Source organism: Chaetodon auriga, chromosome 4, assembly GCF_051107435.1.
Source record: "Chaetodon auriga isolate fChaAug3 chromosome 4, fChaAug3.hap1, whole genome shotgun sequence".
Taxonomy (NCBI): domain Eukaryota; kingdom Metazoa; phylum Chordata; class Actinopteri; order Chaetodontiformes; family Chaetodontidae; genus Chaetodon; species Chaetodon auriga.
This window is the reverse complement of record NC_135077.1, coordinates 5,087,735-5,114,106: the sequence shown is the minus strand read 5'-3', so window position 1 is coordinate 5,114,106 and position 26,372 is coordinate 5,087,735. Positions and strand designations below refer to the sequence as shown.

Sequence of the window (26,372 nt, the reverse complement as noted above, 5' to 3'; positions counted from 1 at the left end):
AGCCGCACTCCATTATCCCTCCACCGCTGTGACAAAAGGCAATAAAGAAACACAAGGAGAAGTGGGTCTGCGCTGTATCTGTGTAAGCATTACAATATGAGGCCATTTTCCACCAGGTTTATTATACCTCCCATGATTTATGTACCAGGACTCAACGAGACTGTGTATGAAGCCGTGGGAATAAATCGATCTTTGCTATTTTGGGGTGTGATGCTGCGATCGCCGAATCATGGAAGACAGTCTGGGATGGCTGTCCTTCTTCATCTCAGTGATGGGAAGCACATGGAAATGGCATATAAGCTCTCCATAGCGTGACAGACACAGCTTCCTACACCCTCAATTCTGCACACAGTAGCGTATTTACAGCTTCAACTGTGAGCATCAATTTCTCAGTTTCAGCAAAGCCCAGGGGGATCTTCCCCCTCTGGGCTGTAAACCATTCGGAGGTGATTATTTCCATCGCGTCTCATCCAGTCTTATTGCTTACTGATCACGTGTAAATCCCAAGCCGGGGACATCTGCAGACAGGCAGGCTTTGTTCAGTCTTTGTTTTCCAAGCTTCTCGGCGTAGCTGAGGAAATATAGGTCTGATTCTAAGACGTAGCGTTTACATTTGTCTCCATAAATACCCGCCTGGGTTTGCGTTATTCTGCAGGTGAATCCAGTGTGGCCCGGGATGACTCAGGAAGTAGAATTCTGAATTGGTTTAGACTTGGAAGGATGGCAGGAGGAGGAGGAGGAGGAGGCAGGGACACTCCTACGAGAGGCTCATCTGTGTGTGTGCATGTATGTGGACATAACTACCTCATGTTGTGGGGACATAAGTCTGTGCAATCACATTGTGGAGAGTCGTCATCCTTTAGGGGACAAAACACAAGTCCTCGTAATGTAAATCATTACATTTTAGACCGAAGACTGGGTTTAAGGTAAGAGTGAGACAAGCAGTGGACTCCAGAAAATGAATGAAAGTCAATGCAACGTCCTCCAGCGTGATGGAAACATGATTGTGCGTATGTGTGTGTGTGTGTTTACCAGGAGTAGCTGGGCTGACTGGAGCTCAGCTGGGACTGATTAGTGGAGGGAATGGTTCTACATGGAAGAGGGGAAAGAAAAAGAAAGTTAATAGAAAGAGAGCAAGGAGGAGGACAGCGAGGTTGTGTGTTAGTGTGTGTGAGAGACAGGAAGAGGATAGATGAAACACAGCGTGAGAGGACAGAGAGTGGAATAAGTGGAGGCTGTAAGTGATGACTGTCCTGCGTCTGGTCTGTTCTGACAGCAGAGGTGAGCCGGCAACACCGGGCTGCTGAAAAATGAGACCGCAAATGGAGCAGCCAGTAATGACAGATTCTATTCGGCCTCATTCCAGCCACACCTGTGGGGGGACGGGAAGTGTGTGGAAATGGGGCGCGTGCAGCTCCTCTTAAGGTTATGCCCCGTCACAATTTGTCAGTATCACTCTCTGTCTGTCGTTGAGGAATCCATTGAGGCCTGTTTGGCAGGCCGGGCAAGGACGAGGCGAGGAGGCATAAACGCTTTTTTAGGGAGAGAGGAAGAGGATTATTTGCTTGATGTATGTTTATAGTAAATTTCTGGCCTGCCAGCACTCTGATCCGTCATTGTTTACAGAGTAGGAGGATGGATGTGGGGAGGGCATGAAGGGTAATGGTGCGAGGTGAAGCAAAGGTAGCATGACAGGATGCTAAAACAGACATCTGGGGATGTTGCCAGAGTGCAGCCCTGCCTCGGTACGGCTGGGAGGTCGTGACCCCCGCTGTGGGGACTGCACAGGTTTATGGTTGTCTTTTGTCATTTCTTATCTTTCTTTCTGCTTCTTTGTCGCTTTCTTTGTTTGTAGGACAGCTGGTAGTCTTCGATTCATTTGTTTTGTTCTCTTTGTTGAGCAGAAAATCAAATCTAAAGACATTGCTCGCCCCATGAATCAGTCCTTGTGCTCAGGACCAGTGTTGGGATGCAGGCATTTCAAAGGGAAGGGAAGAAACAAACACGAAGGACAGTGAACATGACACGTGGACGTGGTTTAGTTATGAAACGTCTGACACGGACTAGAAAACCACATCTTTCCAATGATGCAGCAGTCCCACAACACCGTTTACCTCTTTCACCGCCTGCACAAGAATCACATCCAGACAGTATGGAGAGAGTCTACCGATGCTGATGTGCCAGACTCAGACCTTGGGTTATTTTGTTTGCAGTTATTGCTGAATAGTGTTTTTATTTGTATACTTTACACATTAATATTTCATATTTTTGTACATGATATGTAACATCATCAGGATATGAGGTTTTGGTTGCACAGCCTTATCACCAATGGCAGCTTTCAAAGAGGACATTTACTCGTTACTCATCGTAGTAATGCATTGCTTTTGGGTGGAAGTAATCGGTTGTTTAGTTATCCTTTAATGAGGTAACTGGTAATAATTCTGGCTAATTATTATTTATCAGTAACTACCGCAACACTATGTGGGACTAGACCTTTGATTGGGCCCGAAAATAGGCTTCTGTTTTAATCTGACCTGAAACCAAACCCAGTTAAAGTCCCCAGAACCACATCTTTCTAACATAATTTGGCCTTTTGATGGAGTGTTTCACTTGAGTAATCGGGTATCAACAGTAATTTTCTCACATTTTTCAAAGCGAAAACAAGTAAATGGCCCTAAATTGTGGAAAAATAGAGGCTCCACAGCTTTGTTCCCCGTGCTTGGATTTAATGAACAGATGAATAAAATCAATAAATGAAATGAAGCTCGCTTCAGACTAGAGAGGATGCAGAGAAACTCCGCCTCATCGGGTCAGGCCCAATCAGGTGTGGGTTGAGAATGAGATCCGTGTTCTCCAGACTGATCAATACAAAAACCACTGTGCTCCCTCAAGTTGACCCTTACACCCACCTTCATCCTCTCCTTGACTGGCTCTCAAGTGTTTGCTCAACAAACACGTAAGATCTCCCCAGAGCTGTGCTCAGGTCAGCTTTGAACACTGCGAGTGTTTGCAGAGAGACTCGACGCTTCGACTAACCTGCAATTTCTTTTCTTTTGTCTCTCCACGCTTCCTCGACCCCTCATTGATTTTTTTTTTTTTTATCGTCCTTTCATTTCTCCCTTTACAAGAATTAAATTAAAAAGGACTCGATGCTCGGGAATACGACGTTGCCAAGTCTTTTTAAGTGACTTTGAGAGGCACATTTCACCAGAGACGCTGTGAGAGACAGCGCCGTGTAAACAGATATCAAAGAGACGAGCACACGCGCACAAACAGAGGGACAGGCGAGGACAGAAGAAAAGTCATCTGCTCAAACTTCATGTCGTCATGTTCATGGTAACCTTGGAAAGTGCCCTTCATTCTCTTTGCCTTGGCGTTTTCGCCCATCCTGTTTTGATGCTAGCCTCCGTTCTCTCACTTTTCATCTCTGGGACAGCCACAACTGAGCCGTCCTTTTTGATGAGGACAGAAAAACACCGGCAGGTCTGCTGAAACTCCGCCAGCATCCACTCCTCTGCTCCCTTTACTCCACGGCTCCCTCTCTCCATCTGTCCCTCATCCCTCCATCCCCTGTCAGTGCTCCCTCATAGTGATGAAGCTCATTAGCGGCCTGTCTCCGTCAGGTTGGTGGGGGTGGGCTGGGAGTGGGGGCTCCCTCCTGTGTTTATATTTAGGCACTGGGATAGTGCAGGTGTGATGTGGTGATTTTTAATGAGGTGTGGAGCAGAGCCTGCAGCCTGTCAGTCACACACAGACGGGGAAGTAGCCACCCAGTTTAGTGTTAATGCGTGTCGTTAGTTTTGTGTGTCACTCTCTCCGTCTGGCTCACACCTCCTTCCTCATAATCGAATTAGACAGTCTGGCTGTTTTTTTTTTGTTTTTTTTTCTTTTCTAGTAACACCAGTCAGGTTTTGGATTGCCTCTGTATGAGTCATCGTTTGGTGTGCGGGGCATGAATGTGTTTGAAGAACAGTTTCTTAAAATATGTCTGAGCACCACAAATGGAGCGCTGACATGCCCGATTTTGTTCACTGATGCTGTTGTGCTGGCAAAAATAGCGATTTGAGCACATTATTCAAACGACCACAGCAGGGCTAAACGGTATGCAATAAAAAAACAAACAAACAAGCATGTTCCCATACATGGAGAACATGTTTTCAGGCTGGAGCATCTCTGCAGCACCACAGTGCTTCATTTATGCTTTGTTGTGAGAGATTCCTGCAATTTTGAGGTTGCACTTGGCCATATTGTGATTTCAATAATATTTCAATGAATTGTTCAGCCCAAAACCACAGAAGGACGAGATTAGGATGACGTAATTCCACATGTTTAGGTGAGAGCTAAAGCTTGAGCTGGGTTTTCTTGATGTCAGTGGAGTGCTTTACTCTGATGTGTGTCAGGTTGCTGTCCTGCATGTTTTCACAAGTGAACCTACTGAAAAGAGGAATGTTCTGACCTCAGAATTTAATATAAATGAGATGATTGTGGTTCTGTGTGATTCATTAATTTGAGTCCTGACACTGTGGTTTCGACATCACACAGATGTTTTTTTTCTCTCTGGCTTTCTCTGAATACACATGCACATGTAAAGCACGTTATAGTTCACTCAAAACAAGTGATTCAGCTCCACCAATGGGGAGAAATGAAAGAGCAAAACAAACGAACCTGCAACCCAAAATGGTCGTATCTCAGAATAGAGCTGCAACAGTTGATTCAGAATTGATCGGCAGAAAATGAACTATTTTGATAATTAACAAATATGTCAAACTTTTGCCCAGTTCTTGATGGTTTTCTGCATATCTTAGGTCTAAAACAAAGCGAGCAATTTCTGAAGGTGTCACCTTGGACTGTGGGAAATGATAAAGTGCATTTTTCACTATCTTCTGACATTTTAAAAAGCGAATGAAAAGCATTTAACTGAGAAAATAACAGTTAGTTGCAGCCCTGTCTGAGAATACAACGTGCAACACTTCTGAAAAGTGTTTTTGGGAAAGCCTGATTTGTGGGGTCCACTGCGATGAAGTGCCCTCTGCCTTCATCAGTCAACATTTGACTTCTCAGACACCATGAAAAGTTCCTGGTTATTCCAGAGTGCAACGTCCAAAGAGAATTGTGAATGACTTTATTCCATGATCTTATCATAGCCAAATCATGCCTGACAGATGTTCTTCAGTGAGTCTGCATTGAGTGATGAGAAGAGAGAGAGATGTCCCTGCCTCTTTCCATCCCTCTAATGTGCTCCGAGCTGAACCAACTCTTGCTTCCGAATGACGAGTTCCTGCGTTCCATGTGATCACCACGGCCTCATTTTGTCAGGAAGGATGTCAGCGTTTAATGGCTTTGAAATCACCCAAAGTGACAGCTTAATTATGATGTCTCTCCTCTCCCCAGAGCATAGTGGCCAAGTACGGCTCGCAGTTTCGGGGGAACTCGCAGCATGATGCCCTCGAGTTCCTCCTCTGGCTTTTGGACCGAGTTCATGAAGATGCTAATTCAAGCCTCAACAACAACAGCAGCAGCAGCAGCAGCAGCAAGACCAAAGCCAACTCCAAGGTGAGTCCACGTCGCACTCCGGCCGCCGCTGACTCTGCAACAGCGAGCTGCTCTTTGTCGCTGCTGCGGCCTCGACGTGGCTTCACATGCTTAATGTGATTAGTGATTAAGCTCAGGGATAACTTACAATGCAGGCGCTGCTGGCCTGAGTCCTGTCACATGCATCCTTTCCTCTGTCTGTCTCACACTCACACACAGACACACTGTTGGTTTTAAGTATCATTCACCTTGATTTCATCCCAAACATCCAAGTCACCTCAGACATTTTAATTTTCATGTCAAATATACAGCATGAGGATGAGTTGTAAGAGCTGCGAGACGCTTTAGCCAATCTGTTTGAACTTTTCTTTGTCTTGTCTCCAGATTCTGTTTTGTGTCTTTTCACAATCAGCATAGCATCTTTTCCCCATTGGTCCACTCGGGCTGCAGATCAGAGTTTTACTGGCTCCTTGTATATTTTGCCAGGCCTGGCAGCCAAAAATGAAAACAAGTCTTTTTTTTCATAATTTGATCATTTCTGATGACATTTTAGCAAATATGGATAGAACGGCAAGAGAAAGAACATGAGTTGTTTGTGAGACATCGGCCTGCAAATGCAACATAACACAAATTACAACTGCTCACTCTCTCAATCACTCACTTTCTCTCTGTGTCTCTGTCTCTGACACACACACACACACACACACACACACACACACACTAAAAGGAAATTCTCTTACACTATAACACATTAGGTAAATATTTACATTTTAAACCAATCAAAGAGGACAGTACGTTGAAGAGATGTTATCATTATTATTATTATTGTTATTACTAATGTGGCCTTGCCAGGCAGCATCTTAAAAAGTGAGTCAGCCCAAAAATTTGGCAAGGATGAGAACAGTAATTCAGATGCACCCTTCCAGGCACTCTGTGTGTTTAGGAACAACACACAGCGCCATCATCTGATGCCGGTCACAGCCCATGAAGTCGTTTGTTTAGACTCCTGTCCACGTTGTTTGAATAAAACTGAACACTATGAAACATCAGGACTTATTTTGTCTCTGCTTGGGAGATTAGTGCGAGAAACAACCGCCTGCCAAGAAGCACTCGACATCAGACAGTCAGCTGTGGTAAAAGTTGACGTTAGCTCGTGTTCGTTCAGTGAGCAGCTGAAACAGAAAAGTCTGCTGGGCACCAACCCATTGGAACGTGGGTTATAAGTTATCTGTCTATTGTGTTGACCTAACATCAGCAGCAGTAGATGTGTTTTCTTGCTAAAAACAAACTCTTACTCTAAAAAACAGTGTTTAAGTACCTCAGCTAAGTGTCATATATTCAGGCCAGACTGCTGTATGAGATCGCACCCTCAGTAACAGCCATGTTTTGGGTCTAAAGACTATGATGTATTCACTCCACGCTTTTACGCAAACCGTCTTTTCTTAAGCAGACCAGTCATCAGCCTGCCCTGCGTAAACTGTACAGGTTATGATGGACCCTGCTGTGCCTCAGAATAATGCCTCAAGCTCACTATGGCAGACCTCATCATCGGTCCATCAAACATCCTCCTGTGAAGTAATTACAGCAGCACAACATTGTTCCATTCCAGTCAAAGAAATCACCTCACGCGAGCCCCCTGAAGAGTAGAAGTAGTAACCCCTGGTTCTGTGAAGAGCCGGCGTGCAGCCCTGAGCGCCGTTGTGGTTCTTCTGCCGGCAGTTTCGGTGAAAGCCTTGGTCTGAAATGAACCTTTGTGTGCAGTGACTTTTTTTCTGTGAGCTGTTGAAGTGGCAGGCATTCGTTGTCTGTCTGTCTGTCTGTCTGTCTGTCTGTCTGTCTTTGTCTCAGTCTCTGATGTGGGACGTTCACCTTGAAACCTTGTACTTGGAGAGGAGCCAGGACTGGACGTGACGCGCTCAGAGGGAATGAAGGGCAGACGCATTATGACTGAGTTGATGGCTTTTTCTCCTGACTAGAGTCTGAGGGTGACACTTGCGAAGCGTTTGATTTCTTGGACTTTTCAATTAGTCCGTGGATGTTAAACTTCCATTATAATGCACTATGTAATTGATTTCAATGAATTAGGATATTAAATAGAGGATAAGAAGACCCGCTGCGATCAGCACCCTCTGTGACGAACCCCTAGTGTTTAATTATATTTGCTCAGTATCATCCTGTTTCTTCCAGTCGGCGTGAGGTTTGGCGGCAGTGCTGGTGGTTGACCTCCAGTACTGTTAGTGAATGATTACTGTGATGAGCTGAACTGTCGCTGCGCTGCCACCCAATGCCCGACTCCCCCTCTCTGACAGCAGCGCTAATAGAGGCAGCCTTTATGCCACATAAACAGCTTAGGGCTGTGGCTCTCATTAGGCTGTAAGTGAATCGTGGTATCATAAAGCCGGCTTTCCTCTGCTGCTGCTATGAGGCAGAGAAGAAGAAAATCACTGCTTTTTGCACACCAGGAGGGAACATGTCTGATTTTCTAAAATGAAATGCTCCTCCGCCTTCCCGTAAATTGATTTCATTCATGTAGCACAGTGTGCTCATGCTTATGCTGCTGATGTAATGTGAAAACCTTGGAACTCTGGAGGTTGCATGCCGCTCTGTGGGGTTAGGAAAGTCCGTGACCTCACCTGTGTACCAAATGTTTTTCGGAAACAGCTGGATAAAAAGCATAAGCTCACATAAACTAATATGCACCTAACACATTTACACCCACTTAAACTGTCTGGCCTGTTGTGTGTTTTGATGCCTCTGCTGCAAACGTGCACACAGCGGGTTGAAATCGGGCAGCATTCATTTCTCACACACCAACCACATCTCTAGCTGTAACTAATCTGTCTTTATCTTATCTCCTCCTTTGTGTGACTGTGAACATTAAGTTTTATTGCATCGAAATACGGACGGAAACAAAAAATCCCAGACATTGACTTCTCGACACTCATCTCCCTGCATCGCCTGATATATCTTTGGTAAACTCAAGAAAGAAATGTATTATAACCCTCTTATACAGCAGATGTGCATGTGCACTCAGAGAAGCCAAGAATCAAGACTATAGATCCTTCCACAGAACCTACACAAGTCCATGATTATAGGAGTCTTGTAGCAGGGCGGGAGGACAGACAGACAGTAAGCAGGAGAGGTGGCTGAGTTGAGCAGTTAGTGCAGGAGGAGGCATTAAAGTGACTTTGATTGCTTTGTCTGTCACCGGAGCCTGGGAAACAGCCAACGACGATGATGCAGGTCACGCTGAGCTGACAGAAACTAGACAGTGCCAACATTGTCCCCGTCAATTCCACAGACGTTTGGTGAATAGCACCTTGGCCTGCAGTTCATCCTCACTCTTCTCCTGATCCGCCCACAGACGTCAGATGCGTTTAAGTGTCCGCTGAACTGAGTCGAAATTTTGTGTCGTTTCTTCCGCAGCCGCCTTTTTACATGCGAGTGAATCTGTAGTTCTTTCTGAACAGATCACTTCTTCGCTTTGTTCAGTAGATCAGTGGCCTGTTTGGTTAAGTTTAAGCAACATGCCTGTCAAACACTCAGTCTTCTAACTGATGTGAGCACCTTGAGAGAACAGCTCTTTATGATGTGGTAACCACATTTTTATCCTTTCAAGCTGTGCATTACCCACCTCTGTGTCACATTTGTGAAATCCTCTTGATGTTGTGCCTTTGTTTTTGGCTTCAATCGTGAACCATTTTCTGGAGATGTATTGAAATTCTCAAGGAATAAGTGCAATGAGTTCTTCTTAAAACAATTAGGTACTCTTGGTTGGTTGGTCTGCTCAAGGCTTTACATTGATTGTCAGGAAAACAAAAAAAAACATGCGTTGTTTCCATTTGCTGTCAACAGATGTGCATCTTGCCCTAAATGCTTCATGATCAGGACACTATAAATTGTCCCACATGAGTGTGAGTGTAAATGTGAGTATATGTTGACCAGTCCAGTGTGAGCCTAGCGGTTTAGAGAAACATTGGATTTATTGATTGATTTGAATTCAGCTTAGCTCGACTCTAAGTCTCACACTGAAGGGTCGAGCGGCGTTACACACCTTGTTAGTGGAGCACACCTGCTGTTGTACAAGCAGTGTGACCAGTCCAGCAGCTTCGCCCAAGTAGCATTACATAACACAAGACTGCGAACACACACAGAGGCAGCTCAGTAATGTTAATCCTCCCTTCAATGGGACCTCGCTAAACTTGCTTGGTTTCCCTCTCGCCTCGCTGGCACCACATCAGCAGCATTCCTTAGCGGCCGACAGAAGAGCACAGTGAAATCACAGCTTTGTCCACAGTAATCATCCTTCTTTTCTGAATGTGATAATACTTATTCAGATATATAAGACAACATCCTGGTATTTGTTTAGCAAACCAACGCACCCTTTTCCTTTACAGCGGTGCACTTTCACCCCTCCCTAAAAGCCCAGACAGACTCTCTGCCAGGCTGCAGCATGTCTCGTTCAGCTCGCTGTGGTAACTGCTCGGATTTTGACGCATGTCTGTCCATACTGTTAAAATACTGGTGCCTGGAGCAGGCAAAAAGGATGAGAGAATCACATTTCTGCCATTCCTTCTCACATTTTGTATACTAAATAAAAACAGCAACATAAAACACATCATATATTAAATAAGTCTTTATAATTATCTTGTATTTTATAAAGACATGAGACATTTTTTATGTTATTCAGTTGATTTATATTCAAAATTTTAGGAAATCTGTCAAAAATCTGTTTTTTTAAAGCTCGATAAATGCATATTTCCAAAGTCAATCAGTAATTGTGTTAAATAGGCTAATTGTGACCTCAATATTTTGCCATACTTGAGCAGACCCACGCAGTGTTGCAGTGCAGAACAAAGCTGCCACTGTCGATGAGCCATCGCAGATTATCTGATATAAAGGTCAGAATCACGCTCACAACTGGTGCTTTACAATCTCCCCTCTGACTTCAGCAGTTCGCAAAATATGAGGAAGATTGAACTATCCTGATGTCTGATGAGGGAAATGAGGCATGAAACACTCCGTGTTCATTGAGTGAGCACCTGGAGCACAGTTACATTTTGCCTCAGGCCCTCCATGAGTGGGATTTAGAGCGAGGGTGTTTCCAAAGCCCATCCATCTTACCCTATGGACAGTAGTGGGGCATGAGGCTTGCCAATGCAACACCGGTGCCAAGGCATTATGTATGCATTATTCCATTTTAAATGCCAATAGTTTTCGGCCTTTCTGCCCCAGGAGAGTTGACTGTGGAGGGAGGGAGGAAAAAATCCCTTGGCCCCAGAGCCAGCTGCGTAGACTTTGAAATCGGGTCAGTGGATGCGGCAAAGCGAGCAAGCCCTTCTTATCATCAACAGGGACAGAAAAAGTGAGTTTGATAGCTCTCCATGTGATTCTGGCTCATGTTCTCCAGAGGGGTGGAGAGCAAATGTTGATGAATGAGATGAATCAGTTGACAGGTAGGGTGATGGGGGGGAGGCTGATGGGTCCTTGATCTGGTGTCTCCCGCTTCTGTGTCAGTCATCAGGGCACTCATGCTCTGATATCGCATGCACCTCTGTGCTTTCAGTCAGAAGCATCACCGTTTTTTATCTGAAAATAAAGTTGGAGTTTGTCGTTCTGCTTCTTCTAACAACAACTATGGAAGAATTAAGAGAAGATTGTTGGCAGGTCGTCCTTTTGTAGTGAGTTGTGATGGCAGAACATAAAGCAGAAGAGGCCTCAGAATAAAGGTAAAACTGCCTCATGTAAGTCATGAAAAAAAATGAAAAAATGCAAATATCACATAAATTTTGTAAGTTTAATAAGTAATTAAATAAGCTATTTTCCCCCCAGAGTGTTTAGCTGTTGAGAGTCAAGAAGCAGTTGTTAATATTTTACACATAAATCAGAGCATTTATCAGACTTTAAAAACAGGTTGAGGCGCCCGAGATGCTGGACTAAAGTCTGGCCATTACCAGATAATGAGATAGATATCAGATCACATGGTGTCACAGATTGAGATCATGTGATCCTGGCATAGACCTTTGTGTTTGAACGTATATAACATTGACTGATGGAGGGGAAGTGCCACCAGTGCCCCTGGTGTTCGCGTCACATCCAGGTGCAGCCGCTCCGTCGTGAAGCCTTTAGTCGCCGTCCGGTCGCCGGCACCTCTCACTGCTCGACTCCCTCCTCTCCTCCTGCTCTGACCCTGCTTTGATGGAGCCTGCGTGAGAGGCTCCATCAAAGCCGGTGCACCCCCGCCACAGCCACCACCCCGCACTCGCCCACCGGCCCGATTTTAACATGAAGTGACATTTCTGAGATGCCACGAATTCCTCCTGACAGGCAGGGGGAGCAGGGTTTTCTCCAGTACGGTTACTGTAGCAGAAATGGGGGGAAAATGTGCGATGTTGGAGAAGAAGTCTTAAAGGATGTTGTCGCTGTGATGGCTTTCAGCACATTATACGACTTGCGTATGTAAGTAAGATATATGATGACAGTTTTAGGGTTGATTCTGAGAGTTTCTGTATTTTATCAGTGTGAACAGTCTGGGCGGAGTGGACGGGGTCACCTAATCCGCCTGTGCCATCCGACACCGCCAAGAGGATTTACACAGGAGGAGGGGGAAAGAAACTTTTTGAGATGTTTCTCAACATATATTTCTGCCTCCTCTTTCTTTCCACGTCTTCATCCATAATTCACTTGGCCTGTTCAAATGTCTTTTTTAAGCCTCTTTCCTGACGTAATGTCTCGATCTATCAGCGAGTGAGGGTTGAATGACTGAGTAGGCCTTCTCATCGCCTGTCACTCCCCCTCTCCTGCAACTCTGTCAGACTTCTGCACAGATGAAATTTGGTTTCTTCTGCGGGCCGTGTGCTGCTTTGTGTGTGGAGATGAAACGATGTTGTTGACTTTGCACTTTTCTTTGCCTAGTGAATGAAGTTGCTCAGCTCTGACAGCTCTTTGGTATTCCTGTGTGTCACCTCTGAATTGATGCCATCTACAGGCTGCCTTTATGCCGCTGCTTGTGAAAAAGCTCTTGCTTTTGCTTGCAGGCTTGGAAATTGAAACACCCCTGCCACTGTTTAACCTTGATTTAAGTCTATGCATTTCTCTGTGCCACATTGTGCCATCTTTAGAAAGTCAATCGAAGCAAATTAAAAGAAAGAGACAAAGTTAAAAGATAGAAACGACAGAGATGGAGAAGGGAGGGATGGCTGTCTTTCCGTATGCTAGTGTGCATCCAGTCCCAAATACTAGAGCACAGAGAGTGAAATACTGCTGCTCTTTCTCACTGGAGTAACATTGGTTACAATACAGTGTGAGAGGAAGGGGAAGAAAGGCCAGAGGACACTGCGATATTCATTTTTTAGAGTAGTAATCTGGGGAGTTGGGTTGTGACAGGTTGTCCAGAGATGAGAAGACAGATCCTGCGGAGACACAAAGCAAGAGAAGCCTGTAATTGAGTGTTTCTGAGTACACTTTTGTGTGTGTGGATGTGTGTTACTCATGTTGCGAGGTCATAAATCTATCTATCTATCAGAGCCAGGCCACAGTGCACGTTCAGTCGCTATCCTGCCAGAGGTTTCCCTGCCGTGACGGGTAACCCTCGCTTTAAAACATGTCTAGTAGGAATGGTGTTGACCGACATGCTAACGACTGCTAAAAATCTAGATAGACCTGTTTTGCACCGCAGTGGGAATAGCAGAATTCATGGATGACATTTCTGTGCATGCAACATAGAGGCAAGCAGAAACCAGAGACTGAGCAGAGGAGTCTGCAGGAGGGACCCCCCCCCCACCCCCCCACCCAGCTGTGGAGCACCCCTACAGAGGAGCGCTGTGACTGAAATGCCATGCTGCGAGAGGTTATGAAAAATTAAATATGTCCTCTTAGGGGGCAAAGCAGTTGCACGCGGAGGAGATCCATAAGTGGCAGCAACATTAGCCCAGCAATTGATTCATGCTCAGGAGATGGCAGCGGATCTATCCCGCAGACCACCCCCTGTCCTCTGCACTGCCTTCACGTCCTCCTGGCGTCCTTTCTATGTGTGTGTTCATGCGTGACAGCGGATGGAAGAGTTTTCAGGATGAGCTTTTAAAACTCTCTCCTGCATGTTTGACAAGAGCACACAGAGACGCCCTTGCTTTCTCTCTCTGTCTTCTCTTTTTCTTTGCTTCTAATCTTAGCGAGCAGTGATCCTCTTTTAGGTCAGGAGTGTGTTTTTTCTCCTGTTTCTCTATGTTTAGCTCACACACAACTACACGCATGCCGTTGGCTGAAGTACAGTAGCTTAAGGTGGGCATCAGAGACGCTGCGGTGGTGCAGGTGGACATTCACGGCGAAAGGCTTTTAATGGATCCTACTATGTGAATGAAATATTCACGACATTTCTCCGGAAACATTTAATTAAATACATTAATGTTTCAAAGGATGTCCTTCTTTAAATAGTTCAAGAACATCTGAAAGATAAACTTCTGTCTGTACCAAGTGAACGAGAGAGAGAGGGAATGAAAGTGAAAGTCAGACTGAGAGGAAAGTGGAGGGGAGTTTTTAGAGCCGGTCCTCTAATGAAGATTAGGGTGAATTGAGGACTATGGGAAGTTAATGGAAGTTAGACTTGTCGTATAAATGCAACAAAACTCAGCCTTTACATTCTTGGCATGAAAGAGGAGCCGTTTCAGGAAGAGCTCGGCACAAATGTTGAATTTAATGACTTTCGCATTCCAGAATTTGACACCTTTTTTCATCAGGGCTGTACTTCAAGGGGTGAAAGTGAATTCTAGCTCTCCCAGTGGATTGAAGGTGTGCTTTTGATTGTATATCAAGAGTTAAAGGGCCCAGGGACAAAGGAAAGTCACACGCACTGTTTCATACAAACGCACGCTCACGTTTCAAGGGAAATTAACCTGAATTTGTGTGTTCTTGGATGGTCGGTAGCTTGTGTCGTCTTTTTGTTTCGGTTATTATCAACAAACCTCATGAAACTACCAAAAACTACACCCTTGCCTGTGGCTGTGAGACATAATGTTACTCAAATGGGAATAAATAGTGTACTTGTTGGGGATGTTCTAGCTATTTTCAGCTCAGGATTTGGTTCACGAGTGAGTATTTCCAGCTCCGGTGTGTATGTGGGATTGAGTCAAAATCAGTTGCAGTGCTCTTGTTTATAACAGGAAAAGCACATTTCAGCCTGGGCAACACAGACAATGTTTGTGAGCCGAAAAAAAAATCTAAATCATCCAGTCAGTGACAGCCGCTCTGTACTTTTACAATAACGATACTCATCCCTGTGAAGAAGATCATCTCTCATGTGGTCGGACCGCTTTTTGTACGCTAACAGGTGATGAGTGAAATTTTACCTGTCCCAGTTTTTGTGCTCCACATTTAGTTGTCTCCTGAACAGCGGCTCACATTCATCTCTGCTTTGTTAGAATCCCTGTCGGCTGTTGAATTTACACAGCAGGTTTCGTGATAAGGTTCTGAAGATTGGATGAAAGGTGGAAAATTAGTTCTGTGGATTCAGGATCTCACGTGTGGTTTTTGCGGTAATTAAAGTGAAGTTAGAGATACCTGGTGGCTATTAGTCGCTCACATTGTCACCTCAGAGTAAGTCTGACAGGCGGCGAGGAAAATAAGCAATCTGCCTCGAACCCTCGGGGGGATTTCTTAAAGATTTTTCACACTCATTATCGTCCGTCTTCAGTGTGATCAGCGCTGAGAAACGCTCCTGCTGGTGTAAACTGAAAGCAGATGTCAGCATGCTGTGTGTTGGTTTTACTCAAGTAGAGTCTGTCCTGCAGGTTCACCGTTCAGTGTAACTTCCACCACACCCTCCGCAAGCCTTTCTTCCTTATATGGTCGTGTCTTCCTGCCACATGAACACGATTGGTGGCTGCGATGCAGTCTGACCTGTTCCTGCCACCTGTTCTCCATTGTTCATTGTTGTCCTTTGAGGCCTTCCCTGAAAAGAAAACATTTTATTTCTCACTCAGGTCATTCGGTTTCATATTTAGTCATAAAATCCAGTGAGCAATTAAAAACAAACTAAAAAAAAAGAAGTGAAAACGGCCGGTTAGAGGAAAAGATTTTGTTTTGTTTGCAGATTGGGTTGAGTGTTACATTAATGAGCTTGTTGTTTGCAGTGCGTCACATTAGATTGTGGCTGAATGTGCGTGGGTGTATGTGTGTTTTCCCTTGGTTTTAGCCAGGCTTAAGTGTTAATATGCCAGTATGGCAGATTTCGCAGAAGAAGATGAAGGGTTTAAAAAACAGACACAGCTCAAAGCAGAAGCCCTCTAAACAGTAAAGCAGCATTATTACAGACTCAAATGTTGCATGCAAGGCAACAAAACACTCTCTATGCACAATTCACTGTATTTTAATTTGGTAATTTGGAAAAAAAAAAAAAAAAAACACCTCGGAAGTCAGTACTATCATTTATTGACTCTCAGTATCACGGTAGTGTGATCATATCTGTAGTTATCTTTATTTTTTACATGTCTTAAATGTTTTTTTTTTTTTAATTGAATGTGTACTAGTGGACCACAGTTCATTGCATTAAACAGCAATTTAATATAAACGAGCATACACTCAGGATATACAGTAAATATAAGTATTGTTCAGCTGTAGTATTAGCAGGTAACAAGAGTAATGGACTCGCTAACCTGATCCCCTCTGTGTCTTCTGTAACATCTCACAGACTTTATGAGGACATTAACCAGTCTTATGAGTGATCACATTTCAGTTTTCCGTTCCTCAGCTTGCCCTTTGGTGTGACAAGTCCAGATTGACAAAGGTGTGGGCCTCAGGCTCTGGCACCAGCCATCTCAAAACTCCTATCAAAACCTGAACCCTTGCAGGACCCAACCGCGTTCGAGGCTAATGAATTCTCTCCCTTTCATCTTCATTAGTGATGTCAATTCATTTATTTCTCGAAGTCAATATTTGCTCGGGAATAAACACTTTCAGCATGCAGATGAGAGACACAGTGAGAGAGATAGCTCTAGCCTCCGCTGCCAAGTCAGATTTGGCTGTCAGAGCTCTGCCAGGGGCTCTCGTCTGAGGCTGCTTAGTTTCTGCTCTGCCTTTGTTTTGGCCCGGCTGGCATCTCCATAGTAACAGCCAGAGAGCGGCGGGTCTGGCTGCGCTCGGCACCACATGAAATGGAGTGGGTGCACGCAGTGCTCTTCAGACAGGGATAGGCCCGAGATCAGTGAAAGGTACAGTGAAGCTATTTGCTCCTCGCAACTAGTGCAGCAAATAAATATCAGTGAATGAGGGGTCATGGCGGGGTCAAAAGAAAGCACAGGCGAGAGTCAGAGTTAATGCACCGAGTGGAGCTTTCGAAGAGGAGGGCTGATGGCGGAGAAGGGGTTATGAAGGCTGGAAGAGTGCAGAGGAAAAGAGAGGATGAGAGGTGGAAGGGGGGGGGGCGTAAAAATGCCTGTGGTTTCCACTGTTATCTCCCCGGCTGCCTTGTTACCGTAAGCCAGCTTTGAATAGGCCGAATTAGCGGCGGCCGTCCGGAGCTGAAAGAATAGGGGTGAGTCAGCCGCTTTACTGCACGGACAGCGATTCTTTCATTCCTCCCCTTCTCTGGACGGCTGCGTGCCCCTCTGAGTCACTCTCTGCGTCGCTCTGACAGTGTCTCACCCTCTCTGTCCCCCTCTCCCTCCCTCTTTCTGCCCATCCTCTGTTGTAAGGTTTGAAGCAGCATTTAGGGAGCCACAGTCCTGCCTGACTTAGTGAAAAGATGGTAGTGGAGTTTTCTGTTGACGCTGTGACATAAATGCTACAGCAACATTTGACTGGATCGTTAGTTTTGCTACGAATAAACAATTATTGTTTTTAGGGGTGAAATTAATTGTCAATTGAAAGATTAGTAGTCCAGTAGCCCAGAAAGGACAAACCAAGCCCTTGCTCCTCAGAGAGTCTGCCACTTCTATCGCAGCCACTGTACCTTCTCCTAAGGCGAGGGGTCAGCCGGTCTGCAGCCTCACTGCTAGATGCCGTGAAATCCCACACACAGGACCTTTAAGTGATTAAATGAACGCCGCTGGTCACATGTTTTTCTAACAATCATGCTTCGGCCTTTGATTCTCTTCCTGTCTCTGTCATTAAAGGACCTGTGTGTAGGATTTAGTGGCACCTAGTGGTGAGATTGCAGATTCCAGCCAACTGAATACTGCTCACCTCACCCTCCCCTCAGGTGGCAGCTGGAAACGCTCTTTAGAGCAAGAGTTTGGTTTGTCTGGACTGAGCTACTGTTGAAACATGCAACATGGCAGAGGAGGACCCGCTCCCTCTGTAGATATAAAAAGCTCATTCTAATGCAACAAAAACATTTCACCAATGAAAACATACGTCCTTCAACGTGTCTCGTAGATCTATCCTTTGTCTAATTCTTCCCCAGTTTCTTCTCTGTGACCTCAGTCAACCTCTGCCGTGCAGCCTCCTCACACTGTTCATTTGAGAAAAGATTAAAGACTTTTATCACAGCTTGATTCGCTTTTAGAAGCAGTTTAATTAGAAAATGAGCTGAAACGAGCAAATCTCGCATCCTCAGACGGTGTTGACAAACTCTCAGGTGTATGACACACGCACACACATGCTCCCTGCTAATAAAACCTGGACTGTGCTGATATGACTGCCGTTCAAATGCTCTGGTAGCAGCCACTCTCTAAATGACAAGAGTGGATCTGGCTGCCTCCTGAAGCAGCCAACAGCTATGTCAACATTGGCTCGCCTAATTCGCACGCACAGTGGGAGACGTCATCTCTTCCTGCAGGAGACCGAAAACATCAAGCTGATACCAGCAGCTTAAAGTGAGGACTACTTCAGCACGGCACACACACACACACACAAAAGGACAAACAAGCGTAATAAGACAGTAACTGCACACAGAACTCCCCAACACAAACAACAGGATCAGATGAAGGTGAGCAGAGTTGAGGAAACAGCTGTTTTGTACAGTCCCGTCGTTTAATTATACAATTATTCAGATGTGTTTGTGGCTGTTTGTTTGAAACAAGCATGTGATATTGACGCTGTTGGGTGACCTTGTGACATCACAGCTTTAGCTGAATTTAAGCAGGTGCCGTACTAATTACAGACGCAGCACAAAGCACCGTATATCTCTCTGCAGTGCTGTAGCATAGCAGGGCTGACTGGTCGGATAATTAAACCGGTTTGTACACAAAGTGTTTGTGCTCTGAGAAACAAACAGCAGCGTTCACCGAGGCAGATGCAGGAGTTAACATATTATTACACTGACGGTGTGATGGATTTGTTATAATCCAAATTCGTTGTTTTCCCTTTTCGTACTTCTGCAGTCTTTTACAATAGGGAAGAATGAGTTTGTAGTTTTGGTTTAATGATCTGCAGTTCTGCTTTCTGATATGGAAAAGTCAATGATGCCTTCAGTGCTGTGGGAAAGTCCGTTTGATGCCAGATGCTACCAAATTCAAGTTGTCCTTATCTATTATGTATTATGACAGACAATATGTGATAATTAAGTCCTATCAGAAAATCTTTGACGATTAGGCTCTAAAGGGAGATGTTGTAATGGAGTTTCATCGCCCTGAGCAGCAGATAGACAAATCGTCCCACGCAGTCCAGACCCTGGTGGTGGCTGATGACTCTGCTGAGACTCATTGATAAAATTGATAAATCGTGTCTTTGGATGTTGTCACTTGAAAACCAGGTTGGTTTGGAACAGGTATTTCTATGTAGCTCTGCTTAAAAATGTGACACCACAGGCGCTGTATCCAAGGACTTGAGCAGGCAAGAACTCACAATCACTGCTGCTTTTGGCTCCGCTCAGGACTCCCAGGTTTCATCATGAAAATTTCTCCAGACCTTCATCATTTGAGCCAGGTTTAGGCCTGCGTGAGATTTCGTGTCTTGCAGCTCTGGCTGAATTCGGCACTTCAGCATCAACAATGCCTTTGTCCCCCTGTGGCGAAAACACATTTGGGAGAAGAGCCATGGCAGCCTTTCAAAATTGATTCTCACCCATTCAAGTTTCTGTCATGCTCGGCTGCCGCAGTTTTGTGGTCATGAAACAAAGCAAAAAAAAAAAAAAAAAAAGATTTAATGGTCACCTTTTTGCAAGATATAAGCTCCATTATGAGTCTGCCTGGATCCACATGCATGCCTGTGTTAGTGTTTGAGGGAGAAGGCGAAAGAGAAAGGGCAGTGTGCAGGTACATGTGCGTCAATATATGGAAGTGTGTATATGTCTGTGTAAATGCTTGTGCATGTGTGCAGGGATGACTCAGAGCAGTTGCTGGCAGCCAAGGTGAACGTGTTAAGCCCCTTGAGCCCGGCAGTTGATTAGAAATGTGGTGTGAGACGATAACTGAATCAGCGTCTTTCCTCCGACAGACACCATTTATTTCTCAGCGATTATTTTTAGTTACAATATAAAACGGGTTTTTCTCCGCAAAGGCAGCTCAGTTTGCTTAGCGCACCGACCCAGTCGCATTATTAAACATCCCATCTTCTTATTGTCATTTTACAGATGTGCCTTCGGGTCACGTCTGCTTTCCAGATGCCAGCTGACATTGAAATGTGTCACTGTTAAGTGTTAAAATGTTAATTCACAGACTCCGAGAGTGAGTACTGCTGCATAAAAGTAGTATGAAGTGAAAGCACATGGTATGTTCAAGTGACACTACTTTGTCTTAAGTTATCAAACTCTCACCTGTTGTCGCCTTGAAAGGTGATCGTAAAAAGTTTGTCACAGAGGCTGAAGTCAGCTTGGATTCACGTCATATATGATCGGTCCAACACCATAACCTCTCCACTGTCCAGTCATATAAGGTGTTCCAATTAAAACAATCACATTTACATGAACAATAGGCTAAATGCACCTTTGTCTCAGTCCTCAGGCTCAACCTTATTAAGGTCTGCATGTTGGACTTCACCTTTAACCTTTAACTGTGCAGGTGCGCAGTGTTGGCCAGCAGGCACACCATCAGTGGAAATGCAGAGGTCATTATTGTAGCAGGTGTCATCACCCTGTTATCTCATTAAAATATCACATCACCAGACTACAAACTGCAGCATCACTGTCACAGACCGTTTACACTTACAGATGCTCAGCTAGAAGCGTAACATCACATTTCGGGGTTTGGTGCCGGGCAGTTTTGCTGAAAGGCAGACTAATGCGGCTCCGCCTTAAAAGAAACAGTCTCTTACTCTCCTGTTGCTCACATTCTCATTGCTCTAGCCTGATGTTGATTGGTTGGACAAGCTTACCCTGTAAGGAAGCCATGACAGAGCGGTTCTCCTGAGGAGCCTTGCATGAGAGCAACACAAACCTGCTTTCCAGGCTTGATTTGGAAAAGGCCTTTTAACCATATTTTGGCGGAAGTTAAGTGTGAAACACACTGTGAGTGTATGGATGGACTGTGGAGGAGTGGATTATCCTGCGGGTATGGTTTGAAAGTTTCTGTGTTCAGGAAAACTTGTCGCTGTGTGAATCCTTTGTAGCCGTTGTCAATTCAAGCTGCTCCCTGACGTTTCGCTCCATTAAGGATGAAACTCCAAACATTTTAAAGCCTTCAGTGGTTGCCGTTTCATACTCGAAATTGTAATGAGATCATTTTGTTTCCTGTTTGTGATGAACATTTACGATCACAGTGGTTTATTTTCCAGCAGAAATAAAGCAGTGTGACAGCGGCTGGTATCTGCAGCCTTTTGGTTATTAGTCAACATCTCTACCTCCAGGCCAACCTGCCTCTCCTGCTTTGTTGTCCTCATGTGTTGCAGCTATAACAACTCGCCCATCCAAACGCACACGCACACGCACACGCGCACACACCAAACACCAAACACCCACTTTCACATTGTGACAGCGATTTCAGATTCTTTTGCTTGCTTTGAAACTTCAGCCTCCCTCATTCACAACACATGCACACATACACACACCTTCAAATGTGCAACCGCACACAGCAGGCCGAACTCCCACTCACTCCCCAGCACGCTGCAGAGGAGAGCCTCAGTTACGTCTCACATGAATGCGTGCCATGGGGAATCAGCAGCGCTTTGATAACAACATATGTTTTCATGTTGGGAGTGGAGTGTGAAGATCTCCGGAGGGAAGCCGTGCCACTGCCAGAGGCACGGGGCCAAAGAGATTTACAGTGGCTGCTCTGGAGAAATGTCTCACTGATCACACAGAATGGAGTCCCACACTGAGGTGAGGGCTCTGAGGAGAGAAGTCTGCGAGCAGAGAGAAAAGATCTCAGGCCACGGTGAAGACACGTCCCTGTTAGTATGCCAGTCAAGTGCCCAGCACCGCCTCGCTGATGAAGGCTGATTTCTGTTGGTGCCCCACTGGGAGGCGATATGTTCGCTGCCATGTTCGGTGCCAGTAAGCAACGCTTGGGGTTTTTTTTTTTAAGGATTTGACCCCTTTAATGAATAATTTTAACATTATTTACTCCCATGGAAGGAGATTCTGAACTCCAGTGACAGTGGACTTCTTCTGGATTGGCACACTGTCAAAAGATTGACAGACTTCAGTTGTCTTTTGTCTGCATCTCTGTGGCCTCTGCTGTTTAGCAGTAGCAGTGTGTCTCCACAAAGGCAATCTTGTCTCACACTGTGCTGTAGAAGAGCCCTAATGGGATAAAGATAGCGCACTCGGTGTGTATGCCACAAGTGTGTGAGCCTGTCTGGATTATTTCTGATAGGCTTTCATTTGCTTGAAGATCGTATTGCTTACATTTCTTAGTGAGGTGTCGTTTGTGGAAACCTGGTCAAGAGGTTGACTTACATTAAGCAAATGGTCACTTAAGCACTTCTGTGTTTAAATGATACCTGATATGTTTCACTGATGTCATATACTTATGACAGTCTTGCTTCCCATGACATCACCTGTACGGTCAGTACATACGACAGCTGACTCAGGCTGACTGAAGCGCCAGCATGACTCTGATTTGACAATGCAGCGGTTGTGGCTGCGCGTCCTTGAGGTTTGTGTGTGCGCTTGTGTCTGTGTGTGTTTGTGTGCGTTGGCCCTGGTGAGCCTTTTTGTGAGTGTGTGCATAAAGAACAACGTTCTCACTGATACACAAAACCTGCGAGTCCTTGTGAGTTTGCCGCTCTTGTGATGCGATGATGCAGAGTTCTGCTGATGGCGGTGATACGTACCCGTTTGACCTCTCGTTGCTCGGAGCAGGAGTAAACAGACGGGGAGAACAAGAGAGTCGGAGGACGGAATATTCTTTTCAAAGTGACCTTAGCTCTTTTTACACCCCAGAACCACCCAGAAAACCTGTTCAGTATGCTGGGAACGGCTTCGCTGCCAAAGCTGAAGCATAGCTCATTTTAGAGCAGCTGTGTAATAATAGAAACAGGCTCAACGCTCATCACAAATAATTCAGTTCTTATTCTGAAAGGTATGTGTGTCCAAATCCCAGAACCCCTTGCTACAAGTCCTCCAGGCTTTTGGCTCATACGCTATATTAGATCAGTTCTTTGTGCTACAGTTGTGTAATCGACCAACACCTGGCTGCAGGAAAATAAATAAAACTGGCTCTAAACACAAAAGCATGAACAAAATCCATCCCTGACGTAAGACAAACCCTTAAGACTAGCCCTCATTGGTCTTTTGCTCGGTTTCCTGTCGTGGTCCCTTTCATAACCTCCCTGTGCCTACTAATTGCTCCACTACCTTTTTTTCTGAAAGCAGCTTATCTACTGTTTGAGGCTACAGTGTTTAGTTTAGAAAACAAGGCCAGTTCAGCTGGAGCATGCAGAGCTCTGAAACCAGGGCCAATATGTAAATCTTAGAAATCAATTACGCCGCCAGGGGCATGTGAATGCTGCCGGTAATTTTGTCCCCGAGCAACAGGAGGCAGTTTAAAATGGCCTAGATCTGTTAGCATTCAGAGTTTTTTTGGATTGCACCCTGCGTGACAATTGAACAGCTTACTGCTTCTGAATATTAGTAGTCAGTTGTTATTGCTGCGGCCGGCCCCCGCGTCTATTTTTGGCAGACGATAGCAGAGCTGGAACAACGTTGTGGTGGTGTTCATTATTCCCTGGGTGCTAAATAAAGAGGCACAGTGCACTCAGTGCTCTCTCCCAGTGTCTTAACTGTGTGTTTCTGCGTTATGCACGGTGTGTTTCTTTAACGTATACAGTACGTGTCTTTCTTCCTGCCTTCCTCTCACTGTCTCGTCCTCTCATTCTCGCTCAGTGGAGTCATCTGTGCTCGGGTCTGGCTAAGAGGTTGTTGACCTGCTTGCGGTGGAAGGTGCCTTTTCGAGTGTGCGGTGAAAAGCCTCGGTGTTCGACTTGTTATGCATAGAGAATGAAGTCACAAAGCCAAAGTCCTTCTCTTCTACTCATAGTCCTCTTTCCACCAAATTGTACTTCCTGTTGCAAAGCTACCGGTGGTATTGACATCACTTAGGCGCTCATCATAAATGGCTTTCTTTCTTTCTTGGCACTTTGTGTCCTCGGCTCAGTTAAATATATATGAGGAAGAATACAAACTGTTTACCACAGAATGGTTGAACTACTGAATGACTGAAGTTTGCCTGTGGTGTATGTATTTAGAAATGCCCTGGAACGTACGCATACATTGAGTAAGGGACTAATGCTCGACTCGAACGTGAATGGCTGTGGCGATTAGGCTTTCTCTTTATTTTTAGGCCACGCTGTGAGTGATGAAAAAGTTCCCTGTTCTCACATGTTGACTGGGGGGGAATGAGGCCAGGGTTTCCATGGTGATGCTTGTAACCCAGTCTGTCTCTGAGGGTCAGGGGATTGTTCTGCATCGTCCTCCAGAGAAGAGACGGAGAAAAGAGGGCGAAATCGAGAGAAAGAGCGTCGGCCGCGGCTTAGCTGAGAGTGAAATGCAGACCGTTCTCATTCAGAATAACACATTGTTACTGTTTCTTTTGTCCTTTTGTCTGTAACATGTTCACAAATCCACGCAGAGAGCAATATCAGATATAAGCAATATCTGTCATTTGGTTCAGTGTTGTTTGAATACGTGGCTGTAGCATCATATATGACTGCCAGAGATTTTTAAAATTCCAACCCAAAGTTGCATGCAGCCCACCCAACACTGAGAAGCCATGCATCTCAAGTATTCAGAATAACTTTGAGGTTAATTCCCTCCTTTCACTCTGCCACCCAACTCTCTGCACCGTGAGCGAAAGCCAAGCTCGCCAGCACAAAATGCAAATTGAAGTCAGTTTCAAATAGCCTCTGCTGCATCGCTTGCCGGTGCCCATGAATCCCTTTTCCAATCTCTATAGCTCACACAGGCCTTCCAAAGTGTCCATTACAAGTGATAAGCTGCTCAAGGTTTCCTCCGTGGCAGAGGCACCTCCTTCTATTTTGTGTACACGTCGCTCTGTTATTTGCTGCTTTAATTCAGCTTTTATCTCATTCATAATAATGACCTTCTTCTATAATACCTTCTTATCTTATATGTTGTTACATGTTTTTGTCATTTGTGATCTTTGCCTTTTTTTTGTTTGAAGCACATTGAATCTACGCCTGTCTAATGAAAAGTGCTGTGAATAAACTTGACTGGATCACAGCATAAGGCCATGAGATGGAGATGAATATGCAATATTGTTTTTTCCAATTATTACTTGTACAGATGGCTGAGGTGTCAGCATTTGGAAACAGTCTTCTCAAACGCAGCAGTTGCTGCTGATCAGCTTTTTCTGCCCACCAGTCTGCAGACACAGTAGCAATATTTACAAATTATTCAAAAGATGGAGATATTACTGTTCGCAGTAACGTAACGGATTCATTTGTTGTTTTTGCCCACTTGGTAGAGACAGACAGTAAAGACAAGGCCAAGTCTGGAAACGGGCTGAGGTGGAGTTTGAAAACAAACTGTCACACATGCTTTTTTGGCTTTGTGCTTTTACCTCATTATATATTCTGGAAAGAACCATCCTTGGAGAAGTTTTTAAAGATGCCAGAAAGCAGCTCTTTGTTCAAAGTGAATGCAGCAGTGATTGGATTTTGTTTGAACAATAGCAAAGCTTCATCAAAGTTGAATTGTCATTATTTCTGAAGACACGATGCGCGACCGGTGCAGAAAGTCTCATTTCCCCTGAGAAGGTGGAGAGATGATGGACTATGACTCTGTTTGCTGCTTAATGTTTGAGTCCCACACGAGAGTTTCAGCCTGAATATTGTTTTCTAACTAGTATTCTGTGTACCACTCCGCGGTTTCTCCAAGGTGAAAGTTTGAAACTTCCTCCCGAATAAACAGAGCAAGTTTCACAGCGTTCATCATTCATGTGGGAAAGTCTACAACAATTTGTGCCTGAAACCAACAAGACCTGTAACTGTACTACACAGAACCAAAACAGACCCATCTATTATTTGAAAGCTGAGACCTCGATGCATGCAAAGCCGAGAGGATTTGCAGCTTTTCTGTTTTTCTGTCTTTTCTGCTTTTCCATTCCTCTCTTGCTGATTGAAACAGCTTGGCTAATCAACTTATTTCGTTATTTCATCTCGAAACTCCATGTGCTGTCACCGTGGCGGATGAGAAACGAGTCCTGTTTAGCATCAGAATGCAGCTTTGTTGCATTTATCGTAATGAGGACAAGTTCCACGGTTTGCCCTTTTCAACAATAAGCACAACTGCTCATGTGTTGCTGTTGCTAATGTTAGCATTGCTAATTTCATCTCATCTCTCATCACACACACACACACACACACACACACACACACACACACACACATAAAGTAAGAAGTAGCTAAATCAGCATCAGATGATAGCCAATGGGTTGCGAGACTTTATTTCAGCCAATGCCTTCGGCCTCTTTCGCTGTGCATACGTACTGATTACCTACATCCAACCG

At 44.9% G+C, this 26,372-nt stretch overlaps 1 protein-coding gene across 1 annotated transcript in view; it reads left to right on the top strand.

Moving 5' to 3' along the window:
* The window catches only part of usp43a (ubiquitin specific peptidase 43a), a 106,643-nt gene that overhangs the window by 5,858 nt on the left and 74,413 nt on the right, over positions 1–26,372 (top strand). The window contains exon 2 of the mRNA XM_076727771.1: positions 5,392–5,553. Coding sequence (XP_076583886.1) covers positions 5,392–5,553 — 162 coding nt within the window. The remainder of the gene's footprint in view (positions 1–5,391; positions 5,554–26,372) is intronic.